The sequence below is a fragment of the Ornithodoros turicata genome, unplaced genomic scaffold (genome assembly GCF_037126465.1).
Source record: "Ornithodoros turicata isolate Travis unplaced genomic scaffold, ASM3712646v1 Chromosome29, whole genome shotgun sequence".
In the NCBI taxonomy this organism is placed as follows: domain Eukaryota; kingdom Metazoa; phylum Arthropoda; class Arachnida; order Ixodida; family Argasidae; genus Ornithodoros; species Ornithodoros turicata.
The window spans coordinates 1288830-1308221 of NW_026999353.1; the positions used below are offsets into that span (position 1 = coordinate 1288830).

Below are 19392 nucleotides of genomic sequence, written 5' to 3' on the forward strand. Positions count from 1 at the left end.
AGTGCTAAGACACACAGCAGTATATCAATTGCAGGTAATGAAAAGTTGTTAACAGACCCAGAAGAAGTAGTTTTCAATCAATTTCGTAATTATTTTAGTGACGTAGTGAACCATATGCCTTGATTAAATAGCCACGAGCCAGTTTTTTTCCCCTCGAGCTGACTACATCTGATGAGGTGCTTTCAGCTATAAAGTATCTTAAACACTTCAAACTCCTTTGGACATGATGACATGTCCACAACGCTCCTTAAACGGTTCGGGCATTTGCTGGCTACTACTCCAAAATGTACAATTGTTCGCCGGTATATCTGAGATTATTTAGCAACTTTTCCCAGTTCAAGCTTGAAGTACCTATCTTTCGAGATGGGTAATATGTATTACGTAGTTCAGTTTTTTTTAAATTCCGTGTTAGAGCCGCGAAGCAACTGTGGCTATGAGCGGGTAGAGAGGACAGTACGAACGAGTGACGGACAATGGGGTTAGTATGCGTCCTGGGCCGACTTCGCGGGGAACTGTACCGACGTTAGTCTGGAAAGTCTTCGGAAAATCCAGGAATGAACAACAAGGACACAAGTGATCGACCCGAGATGTCGGTCGTTTCCGTAATTCTTGCGCGTATTTAACGGGAGATCACTTGTACCGCGATGTCACGATATTGTTTCGCTCTCCTATGCTCCACCTACAGCATTGAACGCGGAATAGAGGCGTAAAAGCGGACGACGCGTTCACACCGCGATAGTGTTCCGTTTTTTGCGAAGCGCGCCGACACCTTCCGGCCTCGCAGCGAATTGCCGGATATCAGATTAGCTGCAAAAAATAAACGGCGCAAAACTCCGAATTCCCGGAATACAATCAACTCCGAAAAGTTCCTTCCGTATGTGCCATAAAATAAACTCCGAAGGAAAAGCCCGATTCCTCATTGCATCTTGCGTATGCCAGATCCTTTTAAAGTGCGTCTGAAATGGCCGACACCCGATTCTGGATGCAGTCCTTACTCCCCGCTATTGCTATCACCCAGAAAAAAAAACAGAAAGAAAAACAGTAATGCTTGTCACGATACACTGCGGCTCGTATAGCAAGTATACCTCCCGTATATCTAATACTAATTGGTATTGTGTACTTACCGTTCCCTTCGCGGCAGAGATGATGTGGTCAGACATTTTCGTTCCGGTAGTAAGGGAACTGCGGGGAAATGAAAAAAAAAACAGGCACATGAAGCCTTATTCCAGGAACAGGATCACTCCGAAACATCCCTGATCTTCACTTTCAGAAAGAAGTGACTCAAACCAAACGGAGGCTTTGACGCACTTGGGAATGGAAATATCTTAGAGGTGATTACACCTAATTTATGCACTGAAAGAGGAGTGTCGTCTGAACTCCCTTATTGGTGAAGAGGTGACCTGACTGGATTCCCAGCACCACACTAACTTCTCCCTCGCTCGTAGATGTTGTACGCGTGAATGGTGATTTGTTCATTCAACGTGTGAGTTCACTATTTGCGTTGGACGCAATTTACAAGGCGTCGCTTGTACTTCAGCGATGCTTCGGGACGTCTATGTGTTCTTACCACGAGCTGAAGCACATGCGTTGTACGAATCTGCGTTGTATAAATCTCGCATACAGGAAGGATGTGTTGACTACTGCGCTACGAAGGTTAAAGGGACACTAAAATGACTCTCATACATTGTGAAAAAGAAAAAAAAGCTGCACAGAGTCAAAGCAGGGGTTTCACTGTACATATATCTGAAACGCTGTGCATGAGTCACACTCTAGGGAAATGAACTTCACCGCATAAAATGCACCTAGCTAGTCATCATCTCGAATGATACCGTTAAATTCCGTAATTTGTTGTTGAATTTGTTGTCACAAAAAAGGCGTACGCCTTACGTTTTCAACGAATCAGGAGGGATATCGAAATCATTCCAGATAATGGCTGGTTAGGAGCAAGTGATGTGGTGATGTTCATTTTTAAAAGTGCAGGCGCTTTCATTACTTAAGGGGCTGATCAAAGAACGAAGTGAAGTAACTCTTTCCCTCGTCTACTCTGTCATCAGACGTCACTCGGGTACAGTTAAACGGTATAAAAGAGCGCCGTACTGTATGGGGGTCACGTGAGCAGTCACATGGTAGACAGTAGCACTCCAGAATGCAATGCGAAGGCGGCTACTCTCGTGACGATGGGAAACGGTTGAAAGAGCATATCCTGTATTTCCTTCCTCCATGATATTTCCCGATCTCGAACTTCACGTTCTCCAAATAAGAAAAATCATGGAAAATGCTGGACTGATTCGTAAGACGGCACACCGTGTTTAAGAACTACATGCAGAACTAAATGTTTTGTTTTCTACTTTTATTTTTGCTCTTTACAACGAATACACCAATCCGGACAATTCTCAAGCGCAACAACGCGGACATGCGGCGCCAGCTATGAGGGGAATTTCAAGAAGCGTGTGTCTGAGACAAGCGGCGTCGAGCAAAAAATGTCGCGTCTAGTCCCGTGTCTCAATCTTGCCCCACGTTACCCTTTATTGGATTGGCAACTCGCACGGAACACAGGGGTGGCACAAATCCGCCATTGTATGAACTACCACCAAGCGGGTGTTTTTGGCAAAACTGCCATCTTGACCTGGTCGCACTCGTAGACAGAGTTATTTTGAGGTCATGTGACTTGGCTCAGTGGGTCTCAACGCGCGGTCGTCGTCGCGTCTTTGGAAGTCATCAACAGTACGAGGCCTTATGTGCAAAACAGCGCATCTTACTGCAAGATTATAGGACAAAAATAATTACAGTGATCGAAAGACATCCAAGACGTTCGGCAAGAGCAACGACCACATTGTTTACAAACGAGTTAGCCGCCGATCGTGGGCGCCGCCATCTTTAAGGTCACGTGTGCATTGACGTTTGCTGTGACGTGCGACCAGGCTCTGTCCAGGATGCATTGCGTTCGCCTAGCAAGCTTTCGTCTACGGAACAATATTTTGGATGCCTTGGCATGGAACCTTCAGCATCAGTATCACTTCTGGTCAAACGCGCATCGGTCTCTGTTGAGACGCCATACCAGTCGCGGAGCAACTCCGACTCACGATTTTCCCGATTCTAGATGGCGCCACACTCGCCGTCCTTATCACGCCGTTCGCCTCCGACTCCCGAAATAATCCCCATCGTGCATGGTTGACCTCGCGAGTATAAGGTGGCCCGCGCCATCTATGCTGTTTGTCTGGAGGTAAAGTTTCGGACTTTGATACGAAAGGTCCGCAGTTCGATTCCAGACATTCACGTCTTTTTGCTTGTCTCCCATTGCTATATGAGTACTTTATTTTTATTTTGTTGTTATTTATTTATGCTACAATTATTGTTTTCGCAAGTTACTGGCACCGGCACTGACTGATTATGGAATTTTTAGTTGCTCTTCGTATTGTTTTATGACACATCACAACGAACGTGATGTGACAAGGGGGCTCACGTTAGAGCCCAGTAATGCCGACATGACGCAAATAATTAAACGCATTTTTTCACATTCTGGAACCGCACATCTTTAGCCTTTCCACAGCAATTCAGTTTTGCCACAGAGGCTCTGTCGAGCAAACATACCAAAAATAACGGATGCCCATTTCGAGTACCAACTATTCTTCAAAGCGCATTCCATGAAAATTGCCAGACCAAATAAAGCACGGCCAATTTGGATTTTGTCATCGTTGTGGTTCTGTAATGGCGTGGTAATGAAAAGGAACTCGTTACTATCGAGTAGCGGGAACGCGTTTCTTTTGCTGCTTTGGTAACGGGTAATTTAGTTCCTTTTTAGTTCCTTTTTTTTTTTTCGTGGTAACGAGTAACGGTATTTAGTTCGCCCGCGCTTGTACCATCGTACAGATGGCAATACGACATGGTCAGCCTTGGTGGACCGTGCGTCAGAGTGTGGCTGGACGCTGGTGAGGCACACTACATTTCCTGAACTTTTGTTCTGCTGTTGATGTTTGATGCATTGATTTCAACACACACATGATGACAAACATGTAAAAATTAACGTGGTGCATAATACAAATGTAAATACGTACGTATTTTATATATCAGAGTGGTGTTGTCATCTCATGTATGTATTAACTTAAAGTAAGTTAGCGCAAGTTGGCACCCGCTTGCATGATGTCTCACATACGTCCATATATCCTAAAAAGACGTTCCCAGGATATTCAGAGGATCTACAACTGACTAAGAAGTGTTAGTCCAGAGGACGTCTCGTGGACGAATATTGACTCTGGCAAATTCTGTGGGATATCGCAACGTTCAAAACGTCAATGGTAGAAGTGCAAGGGTGCAGGCGAGCTGGTACATTGTAAAAACGACGATAAAACCAGAGACACGGAACAGAAAAAAGACAACACGTGTCGTGTTGTCTTTTTTCTGTTCCGTGTCTCTGGTTTTATCGTCGTTCAAAACGTTCCCATCTTGAACGTTGGGACGTTGGGACCTGTAGACGTTGTCTGGACATATACGGTTTGCTGCGTTACCGTGACCGGATTTGAGTTTGTGCAACCAAATGTTATAAAATGTTACGCGATACACTGTAAAAAGTATGTTTGTGGTACAACAAAATAAATCTTGTAGCATGTCTTGTTGCATTTTGGGGTGAATTTCAGCATAAACCATTTTACATATTCCAAACAATAATAACAAGAAGCATGAAATCGGTGAGATCTGAACGTCACCCCGTCGCGATATCTATGGGACGTTCGTGAAGCGTACAAAAGTTGGTCTATTGCTAGTCCATGTACAAAACATCTCTATGGGCTCTTTGGGCAAACCCCTGGGATATCCGAATTTCACACTGGGATTTTAGGCGATATCGCTGGGTTATTGGTGGTTTGCTGGGAGGAGTGAAATATCGAATACTAGAACGATACACTAGGTTTGATAAATGACAGCACGCTATCGTGCCTTGCATCGCCAATTTATTTTTAGTTCAACTTTATTACGCTGTTTATTTATTAGACGGGATCAAAAATAGTCGATATAACTTATCAGCAGTTACGTATGTGGGGTCGGATTCACAAACGCGATCGTAAGTTACGCTAAAATGCGCTAAGACGTCGTAGCCTGCGAGGCGCGTACGACGGCGTCGTAAGCGCGATTCACAAAGATATCGTAGTGGAGAGGGTACCCCCTTTGACGAGGAAGAGGATGTTGCTCGCTTCCTGTCACGTGCACCTTGGAGAGAAACAGCCAAAGGGTGCGACACTAGTACCCGTATTCACCAACTTACTTAAACCATTGGTTTAGTGACGTCGGGTTTAAATCGATCACGTGAGACCTTCGTTCGCCAATCCTGGATCACCACCCCATGCTCTACAACCTGCTTCTGTGAAGCCAATGGCACCGCACATAGCGGGCTTCCTGCACGGCGCATGCGCATTTCGCCAGAGTCTGCCAGAAGCGATGGAGGCCGGTAGGCCTAATCCTCGGTTCACGAAGAATTTTTCATCAAATCTTGGGTAAGTTTTGATTGATATAGTTACTAGAAGCGCCCAGGAGGTGGATTTTATCGCAATGGGACGAACATTCGATTCAAATATTCCATTTCGACCACCCACCCAAGCTACTTAAACCGCTGGTTTAAGACCCATGTATTTGAATGGGACGTATTTTAAACTAGGGGAGAGGCTAGTTTAACGTCGGCCTAAGTACGTTGCAACTGTGAACGTGTGCTGAAAAAACTATTGTAGAGTGGTTGTGGTAGGTGAGGTTTCACTAACTCGAAATCTAACTGGTAAAAATTAAGCAGAATCGTTTTAAATGCACGGTTAATAAACGAAAACGGCGTAACGCTTGGCCGGGGGTACGAAATGCGGCTGTTGTTTTTCGAAGGCGCTATCGCGAACTTTTGCATGACAAAGGTAAAAAGCACCGTCAAAGTGTGGTCAAAGTGAGTGACATCGACATGTGCCACTGGACAAAATCCAGATACCAATCCAATGGACCGATAGAGCGTGCGGATGGGCGAACGTCAATGTGCATCATCAAAAACAAAGCATAGTGCTGGCGCTTATTATGATGTCATCTCCTGTGATGCAAACTGTAAGCACCCCGTCATTGTACAGTAAGAGCAATAACGTGCTAGATGGTTGTTGCGAGCCCCGATTGAGAAATTGAGGGGCGTTATCCACTCGCATGTTTATTAACCGTCCCAGTATCTGTCATCTCTTTGTAGCGTGTCTTATCTCCAGAGACCCTTAATCGTGCAATAGGACTGATCATGAAGTGCAATAGCGTCTTGCGGCTGTTGTGTGGATACTATCTAGGCATGGAAATATGCATGTTGTTGCACTACACTGAACACGGAATTTGAGCAGATTTTGCTTTCCCAGGTTATGAAAATACCGGAGCAAAACCGAACGAGGTCCCCATTTTCCCTGGATTCACATGTAATAATAATAATGTATTGTAATAATTCACATAGATGAAACTGAAATGTGTGTTTTACTTATTTCAGCATGCCACAGCAGAGGAGACCAATGAAAAACAGTTCTTCAGGTATTGTGTTACTACTGCTACATTGGAAAACATTAAAAAAAAACAGCTGCTTACTTCTATTTTGATTTACTGTATGGTAACAGTAGATCTGCTTTTGTAGGGCTGTTTCTGCAAAAGACAGTGCTAAAGGAGGCTGGAGACCTTTTGGATGCATCATTACTTTTTTAGGTTAACTATTGCAGGTACATAACCATAACCAATCAATGACAGTTTTTGTGCATTGTATAAGCACAGATATTCTGGAGATCATTGCTTAAAAAATCTCTGTTGTGGACTCATTTGTCACAACAACTTTGTATTTGTGAGATTTTTGTTTATATTCAGACAATAAAGGCTATTACGTAGTTCCACAAGGATGACTTTTTTCATAGAGGCATGCACTCTCGATACCCTGCTCAATTAGATGGTGAGGTCACGTGAAAACATAAGTAAGCAATGGTGCACAAGGAAAAAACTCCTTGCTACATTCCACATGCTGACTCCACTAATATGTCTGAGGTGTACTGGAAAAGAGCTGAATTGCATAGGAATCAAGGGCAATGTGTACAGAAACTTCAAGCTCTTTTGCCCATTATTGCATTGCACTGGAAGTTGAAAATTAGATCAACTGCAATTACTGCATATAACACCTTCTAGATAGATTTAACAAAACATAGGGTACAGACTTATCAATAGATGGTATTGACAATTATAATAGTAGCCAGCTGGTACACACAACATCAAAATGGAAATGTGGTTCTGTCATAACCGTAGCATGAGTGCATGGAAATATTGTACATGGCCACGTGACTGTTGTCAACTATTTAAAAGAAAGTTAGCTTCTGTTAGCATGGGTACAGATTTGTCCTGCCAGTGCAGCTGTTTGTATATACACTGAGCACACGAGAATGTGAAAGAGCACGGTCCCATGTTAACAGTAGCTATCGTTCTTTTACGTTATAGACAGCTGCCGTAATGCTGCATAGTTAATTTCTGTGTGCACGTGTTCAGTGTGGATATTGATGACAGTAGTAAAGCAGGGTAAACATGCACCCATGTTACACTATCTCTCCTTTTATAATGAAAAAATGGCTAGGAAGCAAGCGAGCTGGTGAAGATGATGCATAATGTAAAAACCCCGAGACTAGGGAACACGAAGGGACAGACACAACACGAAGTCTGATGTGTCTGTCTCTTCGTGTTCCCTAGTCTCGGGGGTTTTTACATTATGCATCTCCTTTTATGTTGTTGATAGCTGTCATATGGCCACAGAGTTTATCCATGTACTCAGGTGTTGAGTGTGAATATAGTACTAAACAGAAAAACAGAGTCCCTTTTGTGTCTCCTGAAGCTCAAGGCTTTTCTTTCAAGCTAAAATGTATGCATGCTGTTCTGCATCATTTCTGTGAGCAGGACTGTTAAAAATTGCTTGACGACACTGCAGCTTTACACTAGTGTGATCAGTGCACTCTTGTTGTGTAGTCTCATATCCTGTAGAGGTAAATCTTAAGAATGGGAAAACACATTCCTATGGAATCATGCTACATGATTTATAATATACTCCTGCATGCACATTGCAATCATGCTTCTATTTATCGCGATATTTATGCCTCTAATTTGGTGTTGTGCCTGTCTTCAACGTGTTCTGAATAGCTGAGTTCAAAAATAGGGAACCAAACCAATATCCACATCTAATATGCATATGTGTAGTACCTCACTGTACATTCAGTTATGTTACAACTTGTTCCTTATACACCAGCTCAGGTGCATGCTAAGTGTCCACGGTTTTTCCTGTATGACATGTCCTGTACAATATCTACGCAGAATGGGTACTCCCATATCGCACCGGCTCTCCTCTGCCTTGACTCTCACTCCACCCCTAAAGCAGTGAGTGGAGGGTATACAGAATATGGGAATACTACGGTAACAAAATTCGGATGTAACTAAGACTGTGTCATCAGCGTCATGACAAATGGTTTTAACATCTATGGATCTGTCACTCGAAACAGTGCCTGAATGCTGTTGCAATACACGACACCATGACATACATTTATCGCTGGAAAGCTTCCTTCCACCTCATCGTCACCTGGAGAATATGTGGCATCTCATGCAAACTATTTTCACTGAATGACTGGCACCAAATGCCTGTGACATTAGATTGTATATGTGTCACACCTGGTTATTTATTTTGTTTCAAATATGTGGCAGGCATTAGCTTAGGCTTATCGCATACCATGCCATCCCCAACACAACTGACCTTCATGTAACACACGAAAGACATGTCTGTGTAAGAGCTTGCTTCACCATAGGTTCATAAATCTTGTGGTTATGTGTGTGGAATTTTTCATTTCTTTTTAACGGGAAATTCACACTACTTCTGTTTCTTTTCAGAACCCCCCTCTCCTCCTACATTTTCATTTTCTTAGGGGTGCATAAAGTTCAGTAAAGTGGAACAAAATAATTACATGCTTATCTTGTGCGCCAACATAATGCATTTGGCCGGAACTTGTGAAACTGTTGGTAAATCTTCTGAACCATTTCCCCATACATCATGTATTAATTTCCTGAAGTTGCCTGAAGACTGCATGTTCATCACTCGTTACTGAAGTTAGGTGGTTAGTCATGCAGAGGCATCTGTATTATTCAGTGTTATGTCCCATACATCTGCTCCCAAACTTTGTCCTTCATGATGCAGTACACCATGCTCAATACATTAAACTGTCCAGTTACATAGATTTGTGTTGACACAACTGGATGAATATGTCCGCCTCTACAAAGTGACAACTACCAAAGTGGTTAAAAAAATTAGTGAAATTGTGGAAGAAAGATATACAAACATGTAAATTTTAATAAAAGTAATACAGCACATTGTAGCTAAGATGCACGTGATTTCAAGTTGCATTCCTTTCTTTGTGTGAGCTTATTTGCATTGCGCATATTTGTCCATTGCAAACTTCATCTCACTGTCTGCTATAGATCAATACAGAAAGCAAGCAGACAATGATCAGTGCTACTACAGAGATTTCATGCTAGAATGAGCACCTCTAGGTGTGCCTTGCTTTGATATTCCACTGTGTTGTTTCTTAAGAAATAGCACAATCTCTCAATACAAAGCTGTACAGTCAAACTGCATAACCACATAGTGCAGAAATGCAGCCTGTGCAATAATTTTTCAGAGCTTTATCATCGGTGTAAAGAACGAGAATTAGTCGAGGCAGGTCACAAACATGTAATCCTAGAATGCCCAGTTGCTTGAATTACAGTTTGTAGCTCAGGATGTCTGCAATCCAGTAAAGCATGGAAAACTGGGAAAATAGTTCGAAAACTATTCCATGACTGGAAAACTAAAAAAATGCAAAGCAAGGGGTTGAAGATCTGCTGGAATAAAAATAAACAAACTAACAATTATACAGTTACCTCTTATGTCATTTCACAGTCAAAGTTGAGTGATCTGTGTTAGGATGGAGTGATAACTAACTGCATCACTAATGCAAATTCTTTCTGAACAAGAATCCTAAAGTAAAAGCTTAAATAAGGAGTGATTTCACAGAGTGTAGTGCATGATGCAGTCGTCCGTGTCATTGTTCGTCTGTCCACGTTTTTTGGCTGTCTACACACCATAATTCGTATGACCTACCCTGCCTTGCTACACTTGTTTAGTGCATGATGTGCTGTTGGCCGTATTTTAGCATGGCATGAGCTGTGGGGAGCATTGGTGGTCGTGATGGTTTGGCATGTAATGGTGCGATGATAATGCTAGTGAAATTTACAATGCCAGTATGAAGTTGAGAGAGAAGCTTGTAAAGAATTAGCACGGAAAATGTGTAAGTCCCGAACCAGTTGCATAAAAGTGTTCCCTCAATAATAGATGAAGTTGAAGAAATAAGCACAATGCAATTATTGAACAAAATAACAGCACAGGCTTATTTGTAGCTGATGTTGCAGCTGTTGTATGTGTTTTCTTTGGTCCATTCCTGTTTGCTCTATCCTTTGAACACCACTCGTGAAACTGGTATAACACCTCCTTCTTTATGAGATATTTGGTTCATTTTAACATCTGTATTTTGTGTACGTGGTCTCATTAAACTACAAATCCTGAATAGTTCAGACGTAGTGTGCTGGCACTAAAGTGTGGCCATTTATTTTAACAATGTCGAATGCGTCATATCAAATGACAAATATGCTCAGTAACGGCAATGAATGACAAATATATACATTAGGTATGTTCCTGTTTCGTGAAATTTCATCAGAGCAAGAGACAGTCACAACGTAACGATGAATCTTTGTGGGCTGAACAGAACAATCAATTTAGTGCTTAGTGATTTCTACAATAATCTGATATGCTGAAATGCAGAAATAAAAGAGGTCAGAGTTAAGCACAGCAACGCACCGCACTGACACGGGGTCACAACACTTCCACGCTCACAAGCAAGGACGCCCTGGGTAACATGACGAAAACAGAGCTAAACAAACAAACGAAATACACACACACACACACACAGGACGACGACGCAAACAAGGCAGCACCCTGAGTACGTCTTCCGTATCAGTCGCGCTCCAAAGAAACACAGCCAGCAAGGAGATACTCTAACGCGTTACAGGTTTGTGACACGTTGAAAGTATCACGTCGATTTCTTAAAACGATAACACCGTAAAAGTTGTGCGTGTGGGAGTCCCATGCAGCATAAGGCCACCCTTGCATCAACTTTCTTTCTGTTTACTGTTTCATAGCCCACAGTGATCAAACACTTGCACACACGTTGCGCTCATGACACCAGGCTCGAAAGCGTATAAAGGACGCTGCTGGAATGCCCCAGCAATCGAGAGGCAATCTTGGTCGTTGCAGTTCACCACACATATCGCACAACACACGATAAAAAAGCGATGGTCGATGCGGATGAAATTATTACACGCAGTCACAATCGACGACGAAACACTGACAATAGCACAACGATCACCTCCGCGAGGATACCTACTTCTGTTTTTCAAATAACATTGCAAACGCTCACTATGTACACCTTTTTAGTGACCACAACAACCATATCTCGCGGAGCTTGTCACTAACAGATACAGAGGTAGATCTAACCACCGATTACCGATACCCGATACCCTGATCCGCAACCACCTGCAGCAGCGCCATCTCAACTTTTCTTCCGTAACAACCTCATAATAAAAAAAAATAAAACAGGAGCCTTCCCTCCTTCGCAGTCCTGTCGTCTGCTACTTTCTCCTTCCCCTCAGCCGTCACGTGACAATGTGAATAATGCGCATGCGTTGTGGTCAACTGTTTGGATGGCGCTTCATAGCCGGAGAGAGCACGTGATCGCTTTAAACCCGACGTCACTAAACCAATGGTTTAAGTCGACTGGTGAATACGGGTATATGTTTTCGCTATGGTAACGATGACGAAAATTTGTAATCACACCAATAAGAGTCGTCCTGTTAGAAGAAGACGAAGTTGTTCGCTCCCAAATGTTTTGTTACTGCACGTGCTCTCGGTTTTTCGGTAGCAATAATGGATGCCATGCAATCACAGGAGAAACGCGTTCGATGACACAGCAAATATACTCCCAGTATGTTCGTCTCGGGGAGGGGGTTGGTTAGGGTGTTTTGTAATCGGTGTGTGGCACAAAGTTTTGCAGCTTTTATGGCTTCTTTCGCCTTTTGCAGACAATTTGGACTGGTGTTGTGGGTGCCTTAGCGGGGTGTAGGGGATGCTTGAAAAATCCCTACGACCCGATTTTACGGAGCACAAAGTTGAAGCATTTGTTGAAGGTTACCAAGCAAAAAAACTGCCTCAATGTCACTTCGGGGATAGTCTCGAAGGTTCTGTGGCAAAGTGCAATGCGTTGGCGCGTACTACGGAGCCTTGGTTTGCCCTCTCCAAATCCACCGCTGCCAAATAACGCCGCCATCCTTCTTCGTAAGACTGCTCGGGAGCTCTCGCAGGATTCCGCCGTAAGCTGGGAAGATTTGGCGACGCGCGCCCTTTGTGAATATACACTTCACACTCTAATGCCCGTATTCACCAGTCCCACTTAGCCACTGGTTTAGTGACGTCTGGTTTAAGTTGATCACGTGATTACTTTGTCCGCCAGTCACCAACAACCACCCCGCTGGTCTAACCCGGATACCGTGAGGCCCATGGCGGCCTCCATGGAGTTTGTGTGCACAACGCATAGGCCTAATCTACGCTTCGCCGGAAATTTTTCGGCGAAATACAGGTAAGTTTTGACTTGTAAAGCTACTAGAAGTGTTTGTAAGGCGAATGTTGTTGCACTCCAATCAATATTTGCCCTCAACGTCTCACTTCGTTCGACGTTCACACGACGTAAACCCGGCGGCCTAGCGATGGTCTAACTCCCATGTATTTGCATAGGACTGATTTAAACTAGGGGTGGGGGTAGTTTAAAGCCAGTCTACCGCGGAGCAGCTGTGAATGAGCCTTTCGAGAAACAACCCAAAAATAGTTTTTGCTGGACGCTGTTTTCAAGTTTTCAATAGTTTTCAAGTCGAAATTGCGCAAATTAAGCAAAAAGAACGTATTGAGAAACAGGTGAGCGAAGTAAGTGAAGTAATAAACCCGCCAGTGAGTTAAAAGTTAACGATCGGTATAAAGTGAAATTTTGAAATCCGCTCTCCTAATTTAGGACCAACATCGTCAAAGTTAGTGATGTCAACATTGGCAGCTAGACACAAGTCACTTTCCGATCCAAAGCTGACAGGAGGTCGTGCACAAACAGCTGTTACCTCCACAACAAAAACGACGCTGATTGTGCGTGGTACTTCTAATACAGCGCCTAGTGCCTCTGTTATACATCACTAACAATAGTTCGTACTGTGCCGCCGTTACTGGTTCTGATTGATACATTTAACGACTTGCTGCACACTACAGTGATCGCCGGTACTTGTTGATGATGATGATTAGGATTTTAATGGCGCAAAGGCAACTTTGGCCATAGAGCGCCACGACAATGGTATGAATTAAAGCTCGTTAAAAATAATCGATTTCATTTAAAGTCAAAATAGGAAAGGTAAAAAGTACTGAAAATATTTGCATGTTCACAGGTCGTTTAGGTAACCTATGTCTCTAAAAAAGTTGTACACATGGTTAAAACTGATGAGAGGTTCGTCCCCCAGCAAAAGCGCTGGGTGAAGAGGAACCCTATACTTGTAAAACAGTGAGAAGTGTTGTTGACGATGGTGTTCGTGATGAGTGCAAACTATGAGTATATGCACAACGGACAAGGCTGTCCCGCAATGCTCGCACTGTGGTATCTGCTCGCCTCGGAGAAGATACCCGTGTGTTAAGAAGGTGTGTCCAGCTCTCAGACGGCTGAACAGAACTTCATTTAATCGGTTTTCGAAGTGTTGTGCACACTGTCTTATCCGTGGTTTGATAGTGTGCAATTTGTTCAGAGTTTGCATGTCCCAAGAGCTTTGCCATTCTTTGTTGATAACATGTCTGAGGTCTCTCAGGAGATCACTGAGAGGAATCTCAAATGCCGTAATGTCGGTATCCTGAGCAGCAGCGGCAGCACGATCCGCGCTCTCATTTCCCTTTATGCCTACATGGCTGGGCACCCAACAAATGCGTAAACTGTGGCCCTTTCCTTGTATAAGACTCGCAAGATACTGTGCTCGTCTTACCAGCAGGTTTTTGTGCATGTGGAGACCACATATGGCATGAACTGCACTAAGAGAGTCTGTGTATATAACCGATGATGATGTGTGCGTTTGCAAGATATGGTTGAGCGCAACAATGATGCCATAAACCTCAGCACTAAAAACTGACAAAATATTGCTTAAACGGTGTGGCTTAGTGCATACGCCAGATACCATGGCACATGATACTCCTGTATTTGTTTTCGAAGCATCAGTGTATATTTCCACATGGTCGCCAAAGTTTTGCTTGAGGGCTTCAAATTCTTGTTGTATTTGCAGGGCTGGGCATTTCTGTTTGTCAAATTTCAGAAGAGTTGTATCATGTTGTACAGGTGGATACCAAGGAGATACCAGCTTACTGCACAACAAGGGCGGAAGATTATAGCTCGTAAAATTGTAACGTTCTACATCCCGCTGGACACGAATACTAAATGGAGCCACAGCATTTGGCTTATTAATAAAGAGCCGTTGGAAACAAGTGCTGGTTACAGTGGAGTGTGCAGGATGCTGTGGATAGCTCCTTACTCTTAGCCCATAAGACACTGCAAGGTAAAAGCGTCGCCTTTCCAAGGACCACTCGTTTGACTCAACATACAAGCTTTGAACCGGTGTGGTTCTAAAAGCCCCAAGTACCAGCCGCAAGCCAAGGTGGTGCACTGGGTCGAGAGCTTTCAGGACTGATAAGCGTGCTGATCCATATGCAACACATCCATAATCTAGTTTAGAACGAACAACAGAACTGTATATGCGGCGAAGAGTCTCTCTGTCTGCACCCCAGGAACGGTGTGAAATGGTTTTAAGAATATTTAAAGATTTCAAGCATTTTGCTTTCAAGATCTTGACGTGCGGCACGAAAGTGAGTTTTTTATCAAAGATGACGCCAAGGAATTTGTGTTCCTCATGTACAGCAAGAGCGTGACCATCAATAGTCAGTGCGGGGTCTGGGTACAGTCCCCTTCTCCTGGAAAACAGGACACAAACAGTTTTTTCTGAAGAGAATTTAAAACCATTTTGATTGGCCCATTTCAGCAGTTTGTTAATTGCGAGTTGCAGCTGCCTCTCACAAGTACTCAAATTTCTGGACGAATAAGAAATCTGTACATCGTCCACATACAAAGAGTATGAAATAGAAGGGGGAATAACGCTTGCTACTGAGTTCATTTTAACTATAAAAAGTGTTACGCTTAGTACTGAACCTTGTGGAACTCCGTTTTCTTGAATAAAAGGTCGCGACAGCGTTGTTCCCAGTTGAACTCTGAAGGTCCTACCTTGTAAAAAGTTGGTTATGCAACTGAGAAGTCGGCCCCGTACTCCTAATGAGTAAAGGTCTCGGACGATACCATACCGCCAAGCAGTATCATAGGCCTTTTCTAAGTCAAAGAAAACAGACGCACAGTGATTTCCTCTAACAAAGGCCTCTCGAATAGTGGATTCCAACCGGATGAGGTGGTCTGCTGTCGACCGTGCATTTCGAAAACCACACTGGTTATTATTAAGACAGTTATTAACCTCAAGATAGTACATCAGTCGGTTGTTAACTATCCTCTCGAAAGTTTTTCCCAGACAGCTTGTCAGTGCAATAGGTCGGTAACTGGTTGGGTTTGAAGCATCCTTCCCAGGCTTCAGGAAGGGGATGACCGTTGCTACCTTCCATGTTGATGGCATTCGGCCCTTTTCCGAGACATTATTAAAAAACTTAAGCAAACATTCTTTAGATTCACTTGACAGGTGAGTGAGCATAGAATATGCAATGCGGTCTGGCCCCGGGGCACTGACCTTTACTGAAGACAGTGCTCTCAGGAGCTCTACCATGGTAAAGGGCTTGTTATATAGAAGGTTCTCACCACCTGTGACTGGAATAGCTTGTTTTTCAGCTTGTTGCTTTGTAGAGAGGAAATCCTTGTTGTAATGAGAAGAACTCGATATGTTATGAAAATGCTGACCGAGGAGGTCAGCCTGCTCGCCCAAGTTCTGACATGGGGCCCCATTTACCTGAAGTAAGGGGATAGAAAAGCCTGTATAATCTCCTTTAATTTTCCGAAGTCTATCCCAAACCACCTTTGATGGAGTGTTGTGTGTCAAGGAAGAGATAAAACTGCACCACGAAGAGCGCTTTGCCTGCTTTCTCGTCCATTTGGCTTTCGCCCGTGCTCTTTTAAAGACAAGGAGGTTCTCTGGAGTAGGGTATCTGCGAAAGATACCCCAAGCTCTGTTCTGTTCTTTGCGTGTTTTCCCACAATCGTTTGTCCACCAAGGTTTGGGACGCTTGGGGAGACGGCCAGATGTCTGTGGCACAGATTTCAAAGCGGCATTTATTATTGCATTTGTTATAACATTATTCGCTTCTTCAATGCTAGTATCCTCAAAAGATAATGATACGAGGTTGGCTTCTTTCTGAAACAAGTTCCAGTCTGCCTCAGAAAGTTTCCATCGTGGAGGTCGTGACCTTAAAGAATTTGTTGGACCACGAAATTTTATAATGATAGGAAAGTGGTCACTACCACGAGGGTTTTGTTCAACTGTCCACTCCAGACGTGAAAAAAGTGCAGGACTGCACAGCGAAATGTCTAAAGAAGAGAAACTTTGCGTTGATGAATTTACGTATGTTGGTAACCCTGAATTTAGGAGACATAATGGCCTTGAGAGAAGAACCCTCTCCAACATTTTCCCCCGTCTATCTAGTTTTGAGCTGCCCCACAAGGGATTGTGAGCGTTAAAGTCGCCTGAGATGATGTAGGGCTGAGGAAGTTGATCGCATAGCTTTTCGAGTTCTCTTTGTTCTATCAATGATGATGGTGGCAAGTATAATGAACACACTGTCAAGACAGTGTCAAGGCAGACTTGAATGGCAACTGCCTCCAAGTCTGTGACAAGCGGAAGTTGTATTGCAGCTATACTCTGCGGGAGGACCACAGCCACTCCGCCAGATGCACGAGCCCCAGTTGTACGGTCCTTCCTAAAAATATTATGTCTGCGGAAAGGATTATAATTTTCTTCGTGTAAGTATGTTTCTTGTAAGCAGAAGCAGACGGCACTGTACTTTTCAAACAGGTCATGTATATCATCTATGTTAGTGTGAAGGCCTCGACAGTTCCACTGAAGGAATACTTGCCCCATAATGAAAGTGTGAAATAACAAGAACAAAGGGAGACTGGCCATTGTGTGTATTAAGGAGGTACAACCCTTGGTGGGGGTAATTTCTGTTTATCTTGGGACTTGCCCCTACCTCGGCCTCCTTGTTTCTCTTGTTGCTCCTTCTTTTGGGAAGGAGCACGTGGGTTAGATGAACTGGGGAGACTTGACGATGATTTCTGCGACATGCAGTCATCATCATCGAGCTCCATGTTGTGTGTGTCTGTCTGGACTGAACTCCCAGTGAGCCCATCCCAGACTAAGAGTACACCATCAACCTCTGCAGAGGCTGTGGTCACGATTTCCTGGCTGCCCATTCGAGCAGCTGGAGCCAATGGAGGAGAACTCTCCACAGGCCCTTCTTGTGTTTGGGGAGCTTGGAGTAAAGGCCCAGACGTCTGGGTCTCTACGGATTTCGTCGGCGGCGTCGCTCCCCTACGCGCCACCGCAGCATAACCGCCTTTTTTGCCAAATTCAAATTTTGTTTTTGCTTCCCTGTAGGTGATATTTTCTGTTGCCTTAATTCTCAGGATGTCTTTTTCTTGCTGCCACTGAGGGCAGGACCGTGAGTAGACTGGGTGATTTCCGTTGCAATTTGCACATTTAATCTTATTTTGACAGGTTTCTACTGTGTGATTTTTATCTGTATCGGCGCATTTTGGGCAAGTAGTGCGTCCTCGGCAGGCCTGTGATCCATGCCCAAAACGTTGGCACTTAAAGCAACGACGTGGATTAGGAATGTAAGGTCGTACGGGGCAGTTGATATATCCTGCTTTGATGTCTGTTGGTAGTTTGTGTAGTTGAAACGAGAGTACAACATGCTTCGTCGGGACTTCTTTGCCATCTCGACGCATTACAATCCGTTGAGCTCTAACTACACCCTGATCCTTTAGGCCTTCCTCTATTTCAGTGTTAGAACAGTCAAGAAGATCATGTTCTGAAATTACGCCCTTTATGATGTTCAGTGTCCTATGTTCAGAAACAGTAACTGACACATCAGCGATTCTATTGAGAGAGAGCAGGGTGGAGCTTTGCAGTCTCGTTTGTACTTCAATTTGAATGTCACCTGTTTGCAGTTTCTTTGCTGCATAGGATTTTCCAATGATCTTCTCGAGTTCCCTGGCAATGACAAATGGTGATACTTTTGTCATAGACTTCGTGCTGTCTACTGCATGGACAATAAGGAACTTCGCAAACCAATGTTCTGGAGTGAGGTCTGGTAGCTGCATTGGCTGTGCATCGGTGCGGTGCCGCTTGCGGCGCCGATCATGATGATTAGAGTTTCGATAATCCATATAAAGGAGAGTACTGTTTCAGTGCAGTAGGTGCGTCACCCACCTTGGAGCCCAACAAGGGAACGTGTCCCACACGCTAACGCCTGCCTCTGCACTATACCCTAGTGCAGCTTCTTGAAGAGTGAAAGACTGCCCAAGGTTGACCCTTGCCGCCAAAGAAGGTGAAAAGAGGAAAAGGAGAGAAGGAAGGAGACCAAGGAAGCGAAAGTAATGAAAAGGAAGATGGCGACTAGCTGAATAATCCTGGCCGGGCCTTCCAGGACCACCCGACTATGGGAAGCAGGGGCCAAAGCGGTGTGTTGCTTTCCCGGAGGGGCCCAGAAGGGTCCTAAACAACCTCCGGGTCCACTCAACCGCCAGGATCCCCCTTTCCCCAGACACGGGAAAGCCACTCACAGCTATACGTGGGGGTCTCCCTCCTGCGGCGACCCAACCGTGAGTGCAGGAGGGGGCTACTGCGGCTGCTGCCGGGCGATGGGGGCGCCAAGTTCCCGACGCCGGGGCCGGTACTTGTGAACGAGCTTTGTGTTCCTAGATTACTGTTAAGTGTTTCCTGTTAAAAATGCATCCATCATGTTTGTCTTCTAAACTAAACGGAGGTCACAAAAGGGAGGGGAGGTTCCATGGAGCAGTTATACCTCCATGTGCCTTACAGCTATACAGCGGAGTATGGTACATGTTACCCAGCATGTAAAGGCACAAATATCAAGCACGTAGCTCGCCTTTGAAATGCTATGAGTGACATTCCAAAATAGTAGCATTGAGAGGGTACCTGGAGTTATATGTTGGATATCCC

At 44.1% G+C, this 19392-nt stretch overlaps 1 protein-coding gene and 1 long non-coding RNA gene across 3 annotated transcripts in view; one reads left to right on the forward strand and one right to left on the reverse strand.

Annotated features, from left to right (window-relative positions):
- Window positions 1-995: 995 nt before the first annotated feature.
- LOC135373686 (caspase-3-like) overlaps window positions 996-19392 on the reverse strand; it is a 253647-nt gene continuing 235250 nt past the window's right edge. The window contains exon 11 of the mRNA XM_064606770.1: window positions 996-1182. Within this exon, the coding sequence (XP_064462840.1) occupies window positions 1011-1182 (172 nt within the window). The 3' untranslated portion in view covers window positions 996-1010. The remainder of the gene's footprint in view (window positions 1183-19392) is intronic.
- On the forward strand, window positions 5851-6872 carry LOC135373661 (uncharacterized). 2 transcript variants are annotated; one of them, XR_010416539.1, is made up of 4 exons: window positions 5851-6069; window positions 6360-6416; window positions 6485-6525; window positions 6626-6872. It is a non-coding gene; the product is annotated as an uncharacterized LOC135373661 (long non-coding RNA). The 2 variants fall into 2 exon arrangements; XR_010416538.1 differs by having other exon boundaries at window positions 6360-6525.